This window comes from Calypte anna, chromosome 1, assembly GCF_003957555.1.
Source record: "Calypte anna isolate BGI_N300 chromosome 1, bCalAnn1_v1.p, whole genome shotgun sequence".
In the NCBI taxonomy this organism is placed as follows: domain Eukaryota; kingdom Metazoa; phylum Chordata; class Aves; order Apodiformes; family Trochilidae; genus Calypte; species Calypte anna.
This window is the reverse complement of record NC_044244.1, coordinates 90187708-90206502: the sequence shown is the minus strand read 5'-3', so window position 1 is coordinate 90206502 and position 18795 is coordinate 90187708. Positions and strand designations below refer to the sequence as shown.

Here is an 18795-nt window from a genome sequence, read left to right as displayed (position 1 = left end):
CATGTGTTATAAATTGGGAAAAAGAAAAGCTGAAAAAGAACATTTACACAACTTCAATGCTAGCATCAGTAATGCTCCCTTAACAGGATTTTACTCACCAAATACTGGGTGGACTAAAGATGTAGTACGCTTGTTTTATACATATGCTTGAAATAAAGCCAGTTTAAAGTACTCAGTTCTGTCAAAACCCCAGCTCACTTGCCATTCTGATGAGCTGGCTCTGAGACTCTGCTTTGCCTGAAGTGTGGGGCTGTTGCTAGAAGAGGTGTCTGAGCTTCACTCACCTTTTCCAGCTTATTCCCATCTTATGCTGACACCTGGATTTGTGGGTGATGCTGTGAGGTGGTTCAGGAGGATGATTAGACTGTAAATTAACCTAGCTAAGCATGAAAAAAAAAAAAGATTGATTTTTTTTTTTTATAATCATATCAGTGTCTTATTCTATTTGGCTCTGTGAATGCTACCAGTAGTGTTCTAAAATGGTACTGCAGCTTTCATCTGCACCCGCTGGTAACAGCAGATTAAATTGACCATGTAAATGCAGCCTGGGGAGATCTCTGTGCTGCAAATTGCAGTGTACTGTAGAGACACCTGGACTAGTGATGGATGGTGTATTTTGGATATCTGGCTTCTCAGCAGTCTGCTGAGGGGAAGGGGAGAACAGGCTGTGCTCCTTTTTATCACACGATTGGGAGTCAGGTGATACTGGAGAGAAGATAAAAGAACCTGCGAGCTTAAAACTGGGTAATGAACAAGTCTGGTTGTTGCAGAGGCCAAATAAACTCACCAGGCATTTTTGGATAACCTTAATGTCATATCTGAATGGGTATAGAAAAACGTTATGTGGGCTGTATGGTGTGTGAACCCATATTACCTTCATTATTTTTAATAGAAAATTTGAAGATAAACATGTATGACAACCCACAGTAATTTTTCACATCTGTTGGTCCAAAATTTTTTTAATCCTCCTCTGTGTTAATTACTCTGGGGTCATGTTTACAGTTAATTCTGCAGTATTGCTCTCACTGCTTCAAGTCATAAATCCATTTCCTTGAGACATTTGCATTAAAAAATTGTTTCATTATTCTTTTAGTCTTTTCGGTGTCTCTGTCTCATGTTTCTTGGGTGCTCTTCACTTAAGTAAAGATGTTTGCTTATATTTTGTTGTCACTAGGAGTCAGAATTAACATGATTTATATGGATAAACAAGTTATTTAGAGCTGGTGCTTTAAAGAGGTTTCCAAAACTTTTCAGGAATACTTCGCCAGCTCATCAATCAGATACCTTTATTTCATTAATTTAGTTCTGAATGTAAGTGAAGTGTAAAATTTGTGAGTTGTTAGTGACTGGTATAAAACAAACCTGTTCTCCTGTATCAGCCCAGTCCCATGACTTGGGTGATCTGTGTCTTCCCATCCTAAGCTCCAGGTACAGAGCTCAGCTGGCCTGTTACCCTGTCCTCCAGCAAAAGTAACATTTACCACTCTGAGTTTCAGTTTTTCAGGTATTACTCTCTCCATGTCAGAAAGGCCCTGCTCAACCACCTGCAGAAAATGGAAAGGGAAGAACTTTCCTTTGTCACAGATGGAGTCATACAGAACTATGCAGAGGATATAAAAACTTCCTGACTTTTCAGGATGTGTGTGTGCGTGCAGAATTAGATCAATATTGTACACCAGAAAATGTCCAGGAACAGTAATAGATGAATGACTTTCAAGTAATTTTCAGAGCCTGCTTCTAAATCCAATGTTAGAGTAGTGCTGGAGAAACCAAGGTCTACGCTCCTGTGGCTTTGAAAGCAGAATAGGAAATTAAATGACTTTTTTGCTGTCTTGAAGTCATTGTCTAATGTGAGCCCTGCCAGCGCCTGGCTCTTTGTCAGCTGGAGCACAGGAGGAGGTGGTTACCAGCCAGGAGAATACAACCCGGGCTTTTAAATAGCGTTGCTTGGAAAGTCTTATTAGTGGCTGCACGGAAGATTGATGCGCAATAATTCTTTCAAGCAGCATCTTTCTAAAAGCCTTTAGCAATCTGTCATCCCTTTTCCCTCCCCCCAGTTAGAGAGCCACATTAGTCAGGAGAAAACGGTCCTGGGAAGTTTCAAACTGCATCCGCTGATGCCGTCAGGAAAATGCTACTGTGCAGGGGCAGAGGTGCAGTTTTCCTGACAGCTCCTTCTCATCCTCGGCTCGGGTCATCCTGGAGGGACAAGCAGAGAGAAACAGGGAGGTGGGTGAGATTCTGTCAGGTGCATGGGAGCAGTACCGAAGGGAAAAATGGAATACCCTCTTCCAGGAGACAAAGATCGCGCTGTCTGTGAGTGTCAGCTCCGCTGTTTCAAATCTGTGTATTGAGGGGAGGGAGTAGATTTCAGTAGATTTCAGAGTACTGTTTTTTTGGGGGTTTTTTTCAAGTTAGCCACCTGTTCAGTGTATTTCAGCTTTTGCTGTCTCTGTGGTAGAAATGTGTAATTTATGTATTTGTTTAAATGATAATTCACAACTTGTAGTTATTTTGGGGGTGGTTTAGGCTCCCACAGTGTTTTTGGCATATTTGAAACCTCAGCTTTGAAAAAAAGCATGTCCATATTTTAAGAAGAGATCTTTAAACCTCTTACTTTGTGCAATACCATTAAAATTAATTTTTAAAATTAGTTGGCTCCTTAGCTGTGGTTGGAAACTAGAGCAGGGCTTTACTAGGTGGTAAATTTTATCACAGTAAAGAACATTGGGTGTGGGAAGCCCCCGTCTCTAATGGAGAAATCCTGAGTCATTTTACTTCATGGCGCATCAGCAAAAACAATTTGGGTGTGGCTTTGATTTTCATCTGCTGTTGTAACAAGATTTTGAAAGCTAACAACGTCTTAATTTGATTCGTGACTACAAAGGTTTTTCACAGAATACACACAAAATGCCTCACATATTATAGTGCAGTATCTGTGCTTGCAAGCCTGCAACAGATTTAAGTATTTGAGTAAATATTTATAAAAAATAAGCTCTTCTCTGAAGCTAGGGTATTATCTACTAGAAGAACCCTTCCATCACATAGCAGTAGGCAATGTTATATATGTTTGATTATCCTTTAATGTTTGGCTTGGTTTTGATTTTTCACTATTATTATTTATTTTTACTATAGGCTTAGAGTTGCAAATGTGATGTTTAGTCTTCAGCTTAGGTGATGTTTTTTTCTAACCAAATCAGTGCTGTATGTGTAGTAGCATTAAAATAAGCATTAGAAAAGGGTTGAAGAACAAAACTAATTTAGTGGACTGTTCTTTAATCCTGCACAATATATCTTTGGTTTAGAAAGAGACTCAATCACTTTCAGCAATGGAAAAAAGGAGTTGTAGTTAAGCATGGCTATGTGAGTGAATTAAATTTAGTAGTATAGTTTTAAAATCAATATGCTCAGGCAGTTATGAATGAGGAGGAAAGGGTTTTCTTCCTTAATTCTGGAAATGGGAGCTTATACAAGCCTATACGATACTATAAATGTCTAGTTACAATTTAATGGCTTTGCAGTATGACTGATTGTAATGAATTAGAAAAGTCGTATGAAAATAAATGGGAGTCTTGATGTCATTCTCTGAAGAGTCCTCAGAACACTCTGATTCTTAAAATTTTCAAGAACTGTATTCCTACTCAGTCCATCAACTGTTTCCAGCTACCTTCCTTTACGAACTAAAAAGATTTTCCATGTATAATTTGTAAAAAGTACACCAAATAATAATACTGGTTTGTCTTCTGTCCTAGAAGTGTTTTCCATTTCCAGAATACATTTTGGACAAGTAGCATAATTTTAAAAATGCCCTGGTGTAAATGTAATGCCAGCCTCTTGGATCTAAGTGGTTTCAGAAAGTGACTCAGAAGAAGAAACTTTAAAAAAAATTCAGAAAGAAATGCAACATATTGCAGAAAAAATCTTTTCTCGGTATCCTCATTTACTTTAGAAAATATTTTCCATCAATAACTGGTAGTGTGATGGTAACATAACAATAAGCTGAATTATTAATAATTTGTTTTCTTCTCTGCTTTGTAAATGATTCATTACCATGTCATTCTACCAGATGACTAAAAATAAATAAATTAACCTGACAGTCAAACATGAATAGTACTAACTATTCTAGTTATTATCTAAGTTGAGAGTAGTTGAAAGTAAAGATTCAAAAGTACATGAAAATACTTCCTGTATTCCTTCCTGTACTAATACGAAGATGAAATTTAATCTTTTAAATTCCTTTTCTTCCTGTCCAGTTTTCTTCCTATGCAGTATGCTAATGTTCCCATCCACTGAACAATCTTGCTGTCCCTTTACTTCACATAAAAGCTTTCTTTCAAGTCTTTTTTTTTTTCTTTTTTTTCTTTTTTTTTTTTTTTTTTCTCCAAATGACAAACTATTACTGCTTGCAGGGATGAACTTTCTGGTACGTTACTAAGACTGTAGTATCCATAATATGTGCAGATATGAAAAATTAGTTCTCTTTATATCTATATATATATATATATATAGATATGTTGTACTCTTGAAAATAGGAATGCCTGAATTTTGAGAAAGGAAAATTAGAAGTAGTTGTTTTTAATCTATGGCATTTGCAGAAAAACAGCTGAGCCTGACGGTGCTGATGAATGACAGCATGAACTGAAACCAAGGAACTTTTCTCACAGAAGTGCCTGTGCAAGAATATGTGCTTACCTATAATTTTTTTTTTTCAGGCAGTGGAAAGAAATTTAGTAGTGAAACATTTGGGTGAACTAGAAATTCAGAGCTATAATTTGTGTGGCATCAAACATATTATTTAAGTGTTGTTTTTAAAGCTTTGTGAAGATGGAAAATGTTTTGTAAGCAAGAAGTATAACACTTCTGTCTCTTCTACTGAACCAAGTGGTACATAGTGAGATACTAGAATGACAGGTTGCCAGGTTGGATGGGGCTTTGAGCACCATGGTCTAGTGGGATGTGTCCCTGTCCACTGCAGGGTTTTGGAACTAGATGACATTAAGGTCCATTCCAACCCAAACCATTCTATAATTCTTTATAGGTTATTTTAATGGTATCCTATTGCAACTGTGTAGTTGCATAATTAAAAATTTTCTGATTCTTTTATAATATCAGAAGTTTCATGTACCTAAAATGTACCCCTTGAGTTTTAAAAATTCGTATTTAAAAATAGTGGATTTTCTAGCTGTTAGTTACATATGTCATGGGAGAAATTTGTGATAGACTGTTGGAGACATTCTCTGAATTATACAGACTACACAGCTTTACAAGTGGCAGGCTTGTCAGTATCATTTAAAGTTAGCATCTAGGACATGAAATATAATAAGGAAATGCATAGACTGTGTTTTTATCTTGATGTAGGCTAGGGTATGTATGCTATCAGTGATATTTCTAATAGAAGAAGAGTGTAGTTTTCAATTTTTCTGAGCAAAAATGTAAAGCTGAGTGAGACAAATGTGTGAGAGGAGGGTTGCCATAGCTTCAGTACTTTCTGGAAAACTGGAAGAGGAGAGCCCTTGAAGGAATATGTGATTAACATGCAAGTTAAATTTTAATAGCTTATCATTTGCCCACTCAATCAGAAAGATGCTTTCCAGTACCAAGCAGCAATAAAAATTGAAAATCTACCTATAATTAAACCCTGTAAAAGTCTTTGAAAAGTTAATCTGAAGGAATTTATATAAAACCTCATAAGGTGCCCGCATTCCACCTTGGCTCAAGAAGAAATAAAATTACTCATCCTGACTAGGAAATAAAGTTTCATTAACATTTGGAGAGATGCTGTAGTGCCTGTAGAGTAGAAAATTAATTACAGTTAGATGGAAGGATTTGATGTTGCCAAATACTTTGTAAGAGGAAAGAATTGGGCATTCTTACATCTATGCAATATTTCATTTAGTAAATGTAGGATTTTAACTAATTCTCTCTTTTCAGTGTACAGAGTCTCTGTCTCTCTCCCTGCCTTCCTTCATACATTTTTTGTGAGTAAATGAAACCAATCTAAACAGCATTCATATTCCAAGTTTTATCCTGAAGTTATTAATTAAGTGAATTTAACAATGTCTTAAATAAGAGAAGTATTCTGGTCTATTATATTTTAATTCAGTAATTCTGGTAGATTTCCATTCATCTGCCTTCCTTCATCCATTTCTTGTGAGGAAATGAAACCAATCTAAACAGCATTCATATTCCAAGTTTTATCCTGAAGTTATTTAACAGTGTCTTAAATAAGAGAAGTATTCTGGTCTATTATATTTTAATTCAGTAATTCTGGTAGATTTTAGAGAAACGCACCTTCATTCTAGCCTGTCCAGAGCAGAGCATTGTTTAGCTAGGGTTAGATGCTAGAGTTAAATGCATTAGAAAGCTTTATAACTATGGAGGAAGAGTACGTGGAAAAAAAGATAGGAGCTGTCACACTGGAAAAAATCCCACAAGGAAATGAGTCATTAACCTATCCCAACAATCTGTACGATCCCTGTCATGGTGGGTAAAGGGGGTATTTTGTACCTGTGAGTTGGTACAAATGTTTAAGTTTCAAGTTATGACTGGACACTGAATCTGTTGTGAGTAACTCAAGCAGAGCAGGCAAAAGTATAAATTTGCATGCTTTAAATAGGTAAGCATGACCAAAGTATCACTTCGGTGTTGGAGTTAAAAAAAACATCCCTAGATGTAATAAGTTAATTTTTTCGGCTGAGTTCCAAGTTTTACTGGATGTCAAACAGTCATTTGAGATTTGGCCATGTTGGAATGGGGGCATTGGCAAGTTGCACCAGCAGGTTGGTGATAGTTAATATAATAATTTGTAGTAGCTGTTCTGTTTGTGGTTGTTTCTGCAGACCTCCACAACTTGGTGTTATTTACTGTAAAGTTTTTAGTTTTTATTTTTCTTGTTGGTAGTGTGTTATAATTCTTAAAATGGTTTGTTTTCTTCCTATGCAATTTGCTACTGTTCCCATACTAGTGTGTGATGTTGGTAAAATTTTCCACAGGTCAAAATTAATCCTCAACTAACTGGGCTATTTAAGACATCAGTGAGAAGTTTTCAGAAAAGCAGTCTTTTTACATATCCTGAGTAGAACCAGGGTTAGCATAAATATCCTTTCCATCAAATCTACTGTAGATTCAGACACATATGTGGACTGAAAACAGAAAAATAAAAGTTAAGTAATCCTAGATATCTGATGCAGACAACAACAAAAAATTCATAAGTCTGTATAAATAAATATCTAAACATGTGAAACCACAGTCTCTGGCAATTAGAATTGGGAGGGACCAGAAGCCTTTTTTTTAATTTGTTTTTCTATTTCTGTAAAACACTCTGTAGGTTCCTAGTCAGGTTACACTGAGGCTTCATTTCCACTAGACCAGTTTGCTCAAAGCCCCATCCAACCTGCCCTTGAACACTTCAGGGAGGGGGCATCCACACACAGCTCCTCTGAGCGACTTGTTCCAGTGTCTGACCACCCCGACACTAAAGAATTTCCTCCTCATAGCTCATCTAAATCTATCGTATTTTCAATTAAAGCTGTTACTCCTTTTCCCCCAGCGCTACAGGCTGGGCACAGAGTGGTTGGAGAGCAGCCAGACAGAGAGGGACCTTGGAGTTTGGATTGACAGGAAGCTGAACATGAGCCAGCAGTGTGCCCAGGTGGCCAAGAAGGCCAATGGCATCCTGGCCTGTATCCGGAACAGCGTGGCCAGCAGGTCCAGGGAAGTGATTCTGCCCCTATACTCAGTGCTGGTGAGGCCACACCTCGAGTACTGTGTCCAGTTCTGGGCCCCTCAGTTCAAGAAGGAGATTGAGGTGCTAGAGCAGGTCCAAAGGAGGGCAACCAGGCTGGTGAAGGGACTCGAGCACAGACCCTATGAGGAGAGGCTGAGAGAGCTGGGGCTGTTCAGCCTAAAGAAGAGGCGGCTCAGGGAAGACCTCATCGCTCTCTACAACTCCCTGAAAGGAGGGTGTAGCCAGGGGGGGGTTGGTCTCTTTTGCCAGACGACTTTCAACAAGACAAGAGGGCACGGTCTTAAGTTGTGCCAGGGGAGGTTTAGGTTGGACATTAGAAAGAATTTCTTTACGGAGAGGGTGATCAGGCATTGGAATGGGCTGCCCAGGGAAGTAGTGGATTCTCCATCCCTGGAGATATTTAAAAAGAGACTGGATGTGGCACTCAGTGCCACATGGTAACTGCAGCGGTAGTGGATCAAGGGTTGGACTTGATGATCTCTGAGGTCCCTTCCAACCCAGCCAGTTCTATGATTCTATGATTCCTCTCACCACAGGCCCAAGCCTGTCTTCATAGGAGAGGTGGCCCAGCTCTCTATCTGGTCGTCTTAGAGGCCTTCCTCTTGACTAGCTCTAGCAAGTCCATGTCCTTCTTGTGCTGGGCATCCTAGAACTGGACACAGTACCCCAGGTGGGGTCTCAATGGAGTGAAGCAGAGGGGGACAATCACTTCCTTCAACCTGCTGGCCTGGCTTTTTATACAGCTCAGGGTACAATTGGCTTTCTGGGCTGCAATCACACATTGCTGACTTGTGTCCAGTTTTTCATCCGCTGCTGCCCCAAAGTCCTTCTCTGCAGGGCTGCTCTCTGTTAATTTCTGCCTGTGGGGCTCCTATGTTCACTGCTGTGTTTTGTGGGAAACGGGGAATGATTTTTAACATTGTTTTTTTCTCATCTTTCTTTTTTTTTATAATATCTTTTAGAATTCCCCACTCTACCAATATCTACAGGATTTGGGACACACAGATTTTGAAGTATGTTCATCGGTATCACAGAAAGCAGAACAATGTGCAGCAGCAGAAAGCCAAAGAGAGAGGACTGTGCACGCTGCCCAGAAAGTGAGTGCTCACCTTGTTCCTATCTTCTCAAAAGAGAACAGCATTTACAAAGAGAACCATTTACAAACGGACAGAATGAGAAGAGATAATTATAATTCTCTTACTGTATTTAAAAAATAATCAACAAAGCCACCAAACCCCAACTAGCTGTCTGCACATATGTTTGCAAACACTTGGTTTGCCAGTATAGTTTGGAGTTTTTCATTGTGCCTACGTAATCTACGGAAGAAAGAGACTTTGCTGATTAATTTTTTGAGTATTTTTAGTTAACTTATTTACTTGACAGTATTATGTTACCTTAATGTGACATTCTGGGAATAAAACCTGTAATTTTCAGAAACGGAATATTTATAGTTCCCAGCCTTTTCAGGTATTCAGTTGCAAAATATAACTCACTCTGTAATAAAACATACTAAGAGGCTTTCTGGGAAGTATGAATACCATAACCAATCTGAATGAGATAGAACTGTGTTTAGGTTGATTAACTGGGTTGCTAACTGCAGCAGTAGTGGACCAAGGGTTGGACTTGATGATCTCTGAGGTCCCTTCCAACCCAGTCAATTCTATGATTCTATGATTCTATGAGTAGGTTGTGACAATTTTCTAACACTGACAGCTGACAAGGATCAACTGGTTAGCTCAGGCTTCTTATTTCTCTCTTGTTTTAAATTAAAGGCTAGTGGATAAACATTTGGGTATTAAAATTATGCTTGAGAATTTGGCCATGATGACCTTATTAAAAATAAATTGAATTTTTTTGTTATTGGTGGTGTACAAGCAATGTGACTCTGTGACTCCAAGGAGGAGCTGTAGTGTAAGTGAGGAAATTTCTCTTTTGAGGCAGTTAACATAGGAATTTCTTTGCAAAAAGTATATTGAAAATTCAGTAGCTGGTCTGTCTTCTCCTTAGCACCTAGATGGAGCATCCAAAGAGCAGTTATTTTCTGCCTACCTCTTTCACTTTGACAGTGGAAAATTCAATTTTCAGTGGCCGTGCTCCAACTATGTGCTAAGCCAGGAGAAAAAAGAGGCTTCTGTGGAGACTTATCTGTCCTGACCACTTCAGTCTGAGGTAGACAGCACCTCACAATTAAGAACTTAAACCTAGCATTCATGGCTTGGTGCATTGTTTTTGAAGAATCACCGTTTCTTTCTCCTCTCTTCCCACCATCTATAGTAGCTTCCACCTTTGTGCACCTTAGGTCATCTGATTCTTGCCTACTGTGACTTTTAAGCTTCCACTGGGGCTCAGTTTTCCTGTTGTTCATTCCTGCTTTATTCCTCCTTACCCATCTTCAAATCAGAGCTTCACTATCACTTTCTTCTTTTTTGTAACCTCTGCTGCTTTGCTGTTCCACTATGTTTCATCTTCCTAGTTAGTTGGCAGTGAGCAGAGGAGAGCATCATCCTTTTTACCAGCACAGGCAATGTGATAGAGTGGCCCTGGGATCTCCAGGTCCCCCTAGAGAGGGAAGGATGATACAGCAAAAGAAGAGAGCTGATGCTTTCCTTAGGGTTTTTTCTCAGATAATGCCATATTTATGTGTATCTGCTGCTCAGTTCTCTGATGCTTCAAGGAATTAGCCAAGTAATATTCTCAGTTAGTTAGGATTAATTTTAACAAAATGTCTTCAGTTTTGTTCTTCCTTTGTTTTTGGTCAGAAGTATTTTTTTCTTGTGGGAGTTTTAATCTATTCTACCCTGTGTAGGATATTAGGTGGGGTAGGATTTGGAAGTGTGTTTATTCATGTGGATAACATCAGTCAGGTTTTTTCTGGTCTGGGGAAAGAATGTGTGGTTTTTGAAATGTTTGCAATAGTATGGTGTACTTGCAAGGACTGACATGCACAGACTTTGAAGTGGAAATTTAGAAGTTGCAGTGTGAAGCTTATTCATCTACCAGTATTCAGAGAAGTGTTGATGGGTCATATTTTCATACTGTGTTCTCATAGACTATAAAAGCTTCTTCACACACTCATTAGTCCATTTGAAAATAAAACATGAAACATTTTGCTTTGGTCTTCAGTCCTGTTGGAGTCTATCTATCTTCATGGACAGATTGGTGATGATTTGCATTCACCTGTTGGGCAGGTTCACTGCATCTTTTGCTTCACAGCCTCAGTCCCCAGTTTATGAGACTTTTAGTCCTTTTGGAAGTGTGCCACGTCTTCCTGATCGAAGATGATCATGTAGTTAAGATGCAGGCTCCACTAAGTACCACTGTGTGCCCAGAACAGGGATTAGACAGGGCTTGTAAAAAATAATCATACTATCATAAGAATCATTAATTTTAGTAATGTTTGTCCATGCTCTTGTAGAGATTACAGCTTTCCAGAAATCATGTAGGGAAATGATGAAGGGGCTTCATACGGAAGTCTGGTCTTATGTGTTGCCCAAGAAACAGATAAATTAAGGGGATGAAAATTGATTCCTGCAGTATCTCCATGCTTTCTTGGCTAGTTTCTCTAATATAAGATTATTTTAAACTTAATGAATAAATTGATTGCTATTTGCTATTGGTGGGCTTTCACATTTGTAATCTGATTGCCTGTCTCACTCAAGGCTAAATTTAACTCAGAGTCTAGCTCACATTTTTTTATACTTTAATTTAAACTACCTTTAAAAATATTAATGGAAATACTAGGTCCACTACCCTTACTTTTCAGAATTGTCATCTGACACCATAACCCTCAAGAAAGCACCTGCAAACACATTTTCCTTTTGGAGTTATTGGCAATTTTGTGATACAGTTACATTGAAAATACCTATTTTGTCTTAGTGCAAGAAAACTTTAATTAAATCACTGTTAAATGAAAATTAGGATGACACCTTTCACTGCCTATCTGTTCACTACTGTGAAGTAATGCATGGACTATTGCTTGTTGGCTGCATTACTTTATTTTGCATAATTATTTTTGTGGAAGTCAGTGAAGCAGTATAATGCTGTGTTTATCTATATAGTTTCAACCAAATTCAATACATATGTGCTATGGATTAAGAACCTCAAAAGTATTAAGATACACTGCTTTTAAAAGCCTCAAGTATTATTTTTCCCCCCCTCAAGCATTTTACACTTAATTTTATTGTGTTGGGAGCACGTCCTCCAGTGTTGTATCTGATGTACAAGTAATTAGTCATGGTTTGCCTTTTAACTTGAAGGGTGTGTGAAAATGAGGTGTCCATTTCTTACAAATACTAGGATGACATTCACATTGTCCCATCTCTGTCTAGACAAGGATACATAGGGGAAATAAGGAAGAAACCTGTGTGTAATTGCTGCTGATGAAATGTCTAGATTCTTCCTGCTGCTGTTCCAGTACCAGTTTGGGAATGTTAACACTATTTTTTCATAATCTGAAGTCATTAAGTCTGTTCTTGTGATTTGATTTCTGTATCTTATTTTCGTAGGGTGTCTCAGAAAAAAAAGGATCAGAGGCAGCTGGCCACACATTTAAAGTTGTAGACTGAATTTAGGAGGATCTGAAGCTTATTTGCAATTTTGTATGACGTATAGGCAGACCATTTACATTCCTGTCCAATCATTTCCTCATTTTTACATGACACAATTATCACTTCCCTCCTTGCAGCCTTTGCTGGCCTAGTCTACTGCAATTATAAAATGTCTGGGAAACAAATGCTGTGGTATTGCTTTGTTCTTGATTTGGGTTTGTTTACTCCTCTTGTACTCAGTCAAGTAAGAACCCTGTGCAGATACAATCTGGTGACATGTAGCGAGGTTTTAGCAAGGCAGAGATCTAGTCTGGAATCTTCAGGGACTGAAAAAAATCTGAAAAAAAGAAGAGGTTTCTAGTGTCTGATACAAACTGCTGTTGCTGCTGTGTCTTGCTGTCCTGCCAAGCAGAGTGTATGGTTCAGGCTTAATGAAAGGCAGAGACATCAGTTGACTTTGAAACACATCTGATACAGTTCTTTCTGTGCATGGCTTTGGTGTGTTTTGGGGTTTGTTTTGAATTGGAATATGATCTTAATGGACATTGAACTGAAAAGCTCTAAAGATGCTTCAAAGTTGTTTTCTGAGGGCTGATGAAGTGCCCAGCTCCCACCTGAGTGAGTGTAGAGATATGATTTAGCACAGTAATTATAGGTGGAGTGGTTTTGACCGCATCAATCTGTGGAGAAAGTTACAGCTAAAGGTATGGTCTCATGATCACTTGATCCTCAAAAGCCCTGTTTGCAAGAGCTCCTAGAGCTGTTTTCTAGAATTAAATCCTATTTGGGTAATCCTGCTTGATCTTTAGGGAATGTATATCTTCCAATTTACATTTTTCCTTTTTCAGTCATTTTCCTAGGCAGCTGTACATATCTGAATGTTTAAATTGATTCTACTGTCACGCTTCAACCTATCTTAGATGTGATAATATTTCATCCCAAGGACAGGGCTGGTCCTGGAGACAGCTACTGAGAACTGAATCAGGGCTAGCCCTCAGCAGTTGTGCAGGTGACCTGATGTGGAAAGGCAGAGGGAACCAGTCCTTTATCTCTGTCAACTTAATGCTAGTTCTGGGTAGCTGGAAGGTATTTAATATGAAGCATTATCTTCTTTCTGTTACACATTTTTGTTTAACTGAGTGGTGTTCTGAAGTTGTAAGAAGAATACTCCAGAAGCACTGACAACATGACCTGACTTGTGTGTTGATGAAAGCTGTTTTACTTGTCATTAACACTCCCAAAGAGAATGCAAACTGTGAGACACTATTCCAAGGATATGAATAATTTAATGTGTTACTGTACTCTGCTGGGTCACAGCCCAAGACAGTGGGGTTGTCTTCTTTTGTGTTTTCAAGCACTGACATGTCTGTTGAGTGTTTATGCAAGATCAGATTTTTATTTTTAAATCAAAACAAGGAAAATAAACCAAAAGATTACCTACACAGCATGCTGGTACAAGTTCTTTTGTTTTATTTTTCCAGTAATTCCACAGTCTGATTTAGTCAGATGGTAGCAGTTTAAAATTATCCTTCGAGTAGGTTTAAATGTTCGTGATAAAAACTCGAAGATTCATGGAGGCTAAGGAGCTGAAAATGGTATGCTTCAAAAGGCATAATTTTATATAATAAATGGACAATTCTTCTTATACTCTGCTTTAAAAGTATGGGGAGAAGTACTTCTCATGAACTATGTCTTCAACTCAAATGCAGAGCAAGGACCTTTGTTTATTTAAACTTAATTTCCTACAGATGTCATTGGAAAATTCTGGTTTATTTTGCAATGCTTTACAAGAAACCTTGAGGATCATCTAATGCTGCAGTTTGTGACACTCTTCTCCTCTCCCAAATTATGTCAGTGCCCATGAACAACATCAAAATACAATGACTTGTATTTATTCCATAATCTGAGAAGTGTGGATTGCTGGGATAGCTCCTCCTAATAAGCCACAATGATGTCTGTGTATGAGGAAGAGCTGTCATTATGAAACCCCTGTTCCTGGTTTGTCTCTCCACTGACCTAAAAATACTTCCTTCTGGCATAGGTCTGCAGTTCTAACTGTACACAAAAGGATCCAACATACATAAAGAAAAACCTTGAGTTAGGTTACCTAAATGGGTGCCAAAATAAGTTGTTTCAAAAATGGTTGAAGAATAGGGGTTTTAGGGTAACAATTTCTGATGTTAGACAAAGCCATTCTGCCCTGGTTTGCTTCATCAAGCTTATTTCACATTGCCTTTCAGAGGGCTCTCAGGCTGGGATAACCACAAAGCTCAATAATCCTGTTGCTTGGTTTTACTCTTTTATTTCCCACCTTATAGTTGGGGAAAAAAACAAGGAAAAAATGTGGGGAAAAGAAAAGAGAAAAAGCACAAGAGAGAGAAACAGAAGAAGCTGATCTAATGCAGGCATCCATTATACATTAAGCTATTATAATCTGAGGGTTTTTTTGCTATTTTGAAACAGTATGTGACAAAATATAAGTGCTCCACAATTAATTTTTTTGCATACATTTTGTTTGATTGTATTACGTGTCAGCAGTCCAAAGATTAAGAGGTAGGACCTCAGAACTCATTAAATATATGTAAGTAAATATTTTGAAGAATACTTCCTTTCAGCTCAGTCCGAGGAAAGTAGATATACAATGTCTGTCAAAAACTCCATCTTTTTTTTTTTTTTTTCATGGAATGGATGCAGAGTGAAGCAAAATCATTATAATCTTTCATGCGTCATATTTTAGGAAGATACATGAGTAAAATGTGTGATGACCATGAGGGAGTCCCTCTAGTTGGTGATGTTCAAAGTTATGTTTAGAGCTCGATGTGGATTCAGGTTGCATGGGAAGCAGCTTGGTGACACAGTAGGATGCACTGGTTGAGACAAGGGAGTTTCTGTGACAGTTCCTCTTCTGACAGCCAGTCTTCCCTGAGAAGACTTTATTCACAACTCCTTTGGAGCCTTGTCCTCAAGCTGCAGAGGGCTGCCAAGGAGAGGTTGTTCCTCTCCAGGTCTTTTCTTCAATCCTTATCAGCCATTTCATTTCATGGTTTTTTGTTTATTTATTAAGGAGAGAGTAGGTCTCTCATATTGATGCAGTAGTTGCCACCTTGAGATCAAAATAATTCTAGCTGTAGTTATTTTTAACATTACAACACAACAATCCATTATTCTCTGAATAGGTGGGGTTATTTTATGCTCTTGTGTCCAGGCAAACTGACGGGAAGCAGATGTTCCTTTAGTACACTCTGAAGTTAGGCCAGACACAGTAAGAGAAACTTCCGTACAGGTACTGGGGTCTGAGTGAAGAAGCAAATGCAGAAGTAAGGGAATTGTCTTCTGTTATTTATTTATTTTTGGCTTCGGGTAGTTTTTTTTTAATTGCAGTAATTTCTCTTTCCTTCAGCAAGGCATCCTGTCAAAACTAGTTGAGTTCTTTAGAAGTTGGTTTCCTCTTCCACAGTACAAGAAAAGTGATGACCTACTTCACAGACTGGTAAGTGATAACTTGTTTTTTTCTGTTTCCTTTCGTAATCCACAAGCCTTCCTCTGCTCTGTACCTCATCCTCTGAGCACCATCCTTGGTCTGTATTGTTGTATTTGTCTCTTGGAGTTTTATTTATTCCTCAGATAATATGGATTCTGGTTTTTAGTTACTGTGACAGGCAAATTGCACACAGAGGAAAAGGCAAAATACCAGTAGTCAGGTTAAAGATGTTCAAAATCTGGAAGAGAAATTAAGAGGTGTGAGAAATGAAAGAAATTATTGAAATCTGAAAGGAGCTAAAGTGCAGTGTAGCTACCCCTTTTGGTGGAAGGCATTGTGGAGACACTGACTGAAAAAGTCCCTATGTTGCAGCCAAGTGCAGGAACTTTTAGGGCCCAAGTTAGCCTGTGTGGGGTAGCCCTGAAGGGTGATAGTTCTACCCCAGACAGTTGAAAATAGTTTTATGCTGCCTTTACACTTGTTCTCTCTGGTGCCACTTTCTTGCCAGTTCAGTCTCTAGCCTGGGCTTGCCTGAGGTCTGCTTTGACTTGCACCCAGCTGCTTCAGGTTCCTAGTCTGGCTTGCAAATGTCACATCAGTCAGACTGTTCCAGAATCTAAAAGTTAGATTTCTTATCTTTTTTTTCTACTATGATGCAGGGATGATGTCTTCAAATGTAGCTTAAAAAAAAAAAGTTGAGTAACATGAGAAGTGTTTCCATTTCTCAGAGACTTTTCCCTTATCTCAAGAGGACAAAATTTCCTCTGAAAGCTCTCACTACTGATCTTTGACTGCCTTTTTTTGTGCTCCCTCTTCCCCTGTGTATCAAAGGTATTATCTTCACAGCTTTCTTTAGCCTACTTTTTTGCTATGGATATACTACCAAAAAATATAGGAAGCATGTTTCTCCTGCCTCATGGTACAGTAAGGTACTGAAATGTCACAGGATGTGTTGGAGGAGGGCAGAGTTTCCTTTTGCACACAGTCCTGAAAAAAATGTTTTCCATTAAAAGCAGAATGCATGTTATCACAAGTGACATCAGTGTATGGAATTGAACTTTTAACTAACTATTTTATGGTTTCATAATCTTGTTCTGTCAATGACAGAGCTAAAAAAAGATTTTTTTAGTCTGCACTGTGAAATGTCATACTTCTGCTAACAGCTTCTATTACAGAGTTTTCAGAAATATTCTGCTTTCCCTCCTGTAGTCTAGCTAGGTGCAAAGTGTTCAGCACTTGTTGGGTTTTGTTAAAACGTTGATACTTTGAAGTGTTTTGTCATCATAGTTTGGTGTCGGATGCAAATTGAAACTTCAGGATTTTTTTCTGATGGGTATATTTGTCCTCAAGATATGTGAAGAACTATATCTGTAGGGGAAAAAAATAACAAATGCTTGTCATGGCATAGAATCCACAAGTAAGAAACTCCCTGAAGTTTGCCTGTGGTTTAGCAGGTGTGAGGTCTTCTGAGTCCCATGCTGTTGCATGCTCAGATTGAGTTCTCTTGGGAAAGGAAGAGAATCCTGCAGGAGAGGACTTCACTGCCTTGGCTTGGGTCTTGAGTCCCGTGCAGTCTCCCTACTGTTACTGAGTGTCCAAAGGTGACTTTTTGTTGAGTCCTTTGAAACATATCTCTCTTTAAAATTTAGTTTGTTAATTATGTAAATTATGTCATGGCATTGAGCAAAAGAAACATTTGCTGGTTTGGTAGTGATCTTCTATTAGATATAGTACCTCTCTGATCCTTGCACGTTGGCATCATCTGTGGCATGTTTCCAGGTATTGTTACTATCTGGGTCAGGTCACAAAGTCACTGTGATGCATCCTGCAAGTCTGAACTCTTGGGTAGGGCGTGAATTTTTATAGTTTAATAAAAGTGAAGTTGATACTTGTCATAGATCTGAAACATTCCTGTAGTTTCTGGGAGCAGATTAACAGGACTGTAAAGGAAACAGAAAAGTAAAATGTAGAGTGTCTGGGTATTCTCCTTGTTCTGCTAACTTAATTTTAAGAATTTACATATTCTTTACTATTGCCCATTTTTTTTCTCCTGCCCATTTGCGGTAAGGATGTTGGATTTCGATTTGACACACTCCGTACCATCCTGCAACAGGAAGTTCTGCTCCAGGAGGATGTGGAACTGATTGAGTTCCTTGACCCCAGTATCCTGTCTGCAGGGCAGTGCAAGCAACAGGAAAACCCACAGCTTCCAACGCTACGCTCCCTGGCAACTCCTAATATTTGGTACTGTACAGAGAATATCTATGACTATATTCCTTGAGAAACAAGCAAAGAATACATGTTGTGTTCCTTATATTAAATGCAGCAATATAGTAACAGCTTTGCTTTTTGCAGGTCTTCATCTCTTTGATCTACTAGTCCCCAGATTTTGGTTTAAGCATGCTTTTTTTCCTCAAATTATCATCTATGATAGCTACATGAATGTGAATGGATACTTTCAAACCCTGATATGTGCTATGAGGAAGAACAAACATGGTTGTTTAATTCATTAATTTCTAAAGCTATGCAATGGTGATTTTGATAAATGAGATGTGATTGTGAAGACTGAGCTGAAAAGTGCTTTCTTTGCTGTGGTCTTCAGAAAATACGTTGGGGGAGGTGCAATTAATTTTCAGATGTAGAATACCAGAAGAACAGACTGAAGAATATTTAAATGAGGTGCGTCCAAGTCAGCAGAGGCTGGCAAAATTTACCCTAGAATGCTGAAGGGGCTGGCTGCAGGGGTATCTGAACAGATAGCTTCTGTATTTGAAAAATAACAGGGATTGTGGGTGTTCTGACAGGGAACTTGCTCAGAAATGGAGAAGAATCAGTAGATAAATACATCTCACAACACAGACCAGGGCTGTGTGTCATAATGATAACATAATATGTATGTTCGGAAAATAGATGAAATTATTATAAAGCCACAGTAAGTTAAAAAACCAAACCATCTAAGTTGTAATTATCTCACTAGTGATGCTCTCTGTCACACAAGAGAACTTTTGATCCGTATTTTT

General features: G+C 38.4%; 1 protein-coding gene across 1 annotated transcript in view; it reads left to right on the top strand.

Annotated features, from left to right (window-relative positions):
• The window catches only part of VEZT (vezatin, adherens junctions transmembrane protein), a 56072-nt gene that overhangs the window by 7002 nt on the left and 30275 nt on the right, over positions 1-18795 (top strand). Inside the window, exons 2-4 of the mRNA XM_030445337.1 lie at positions 8710-8844; positions 15695-15784; positions 17844-18019. Coding sequence (XP_030301197.1) covers positions 8710-8844; positions 15695-15784; positions 17844-18019 — 401 coding nt within the window. The remainder of the gene's footprint in view (positions 1-8709; positions 8845-15694; positions 15785-17843; positions 18020-18795) is intronic.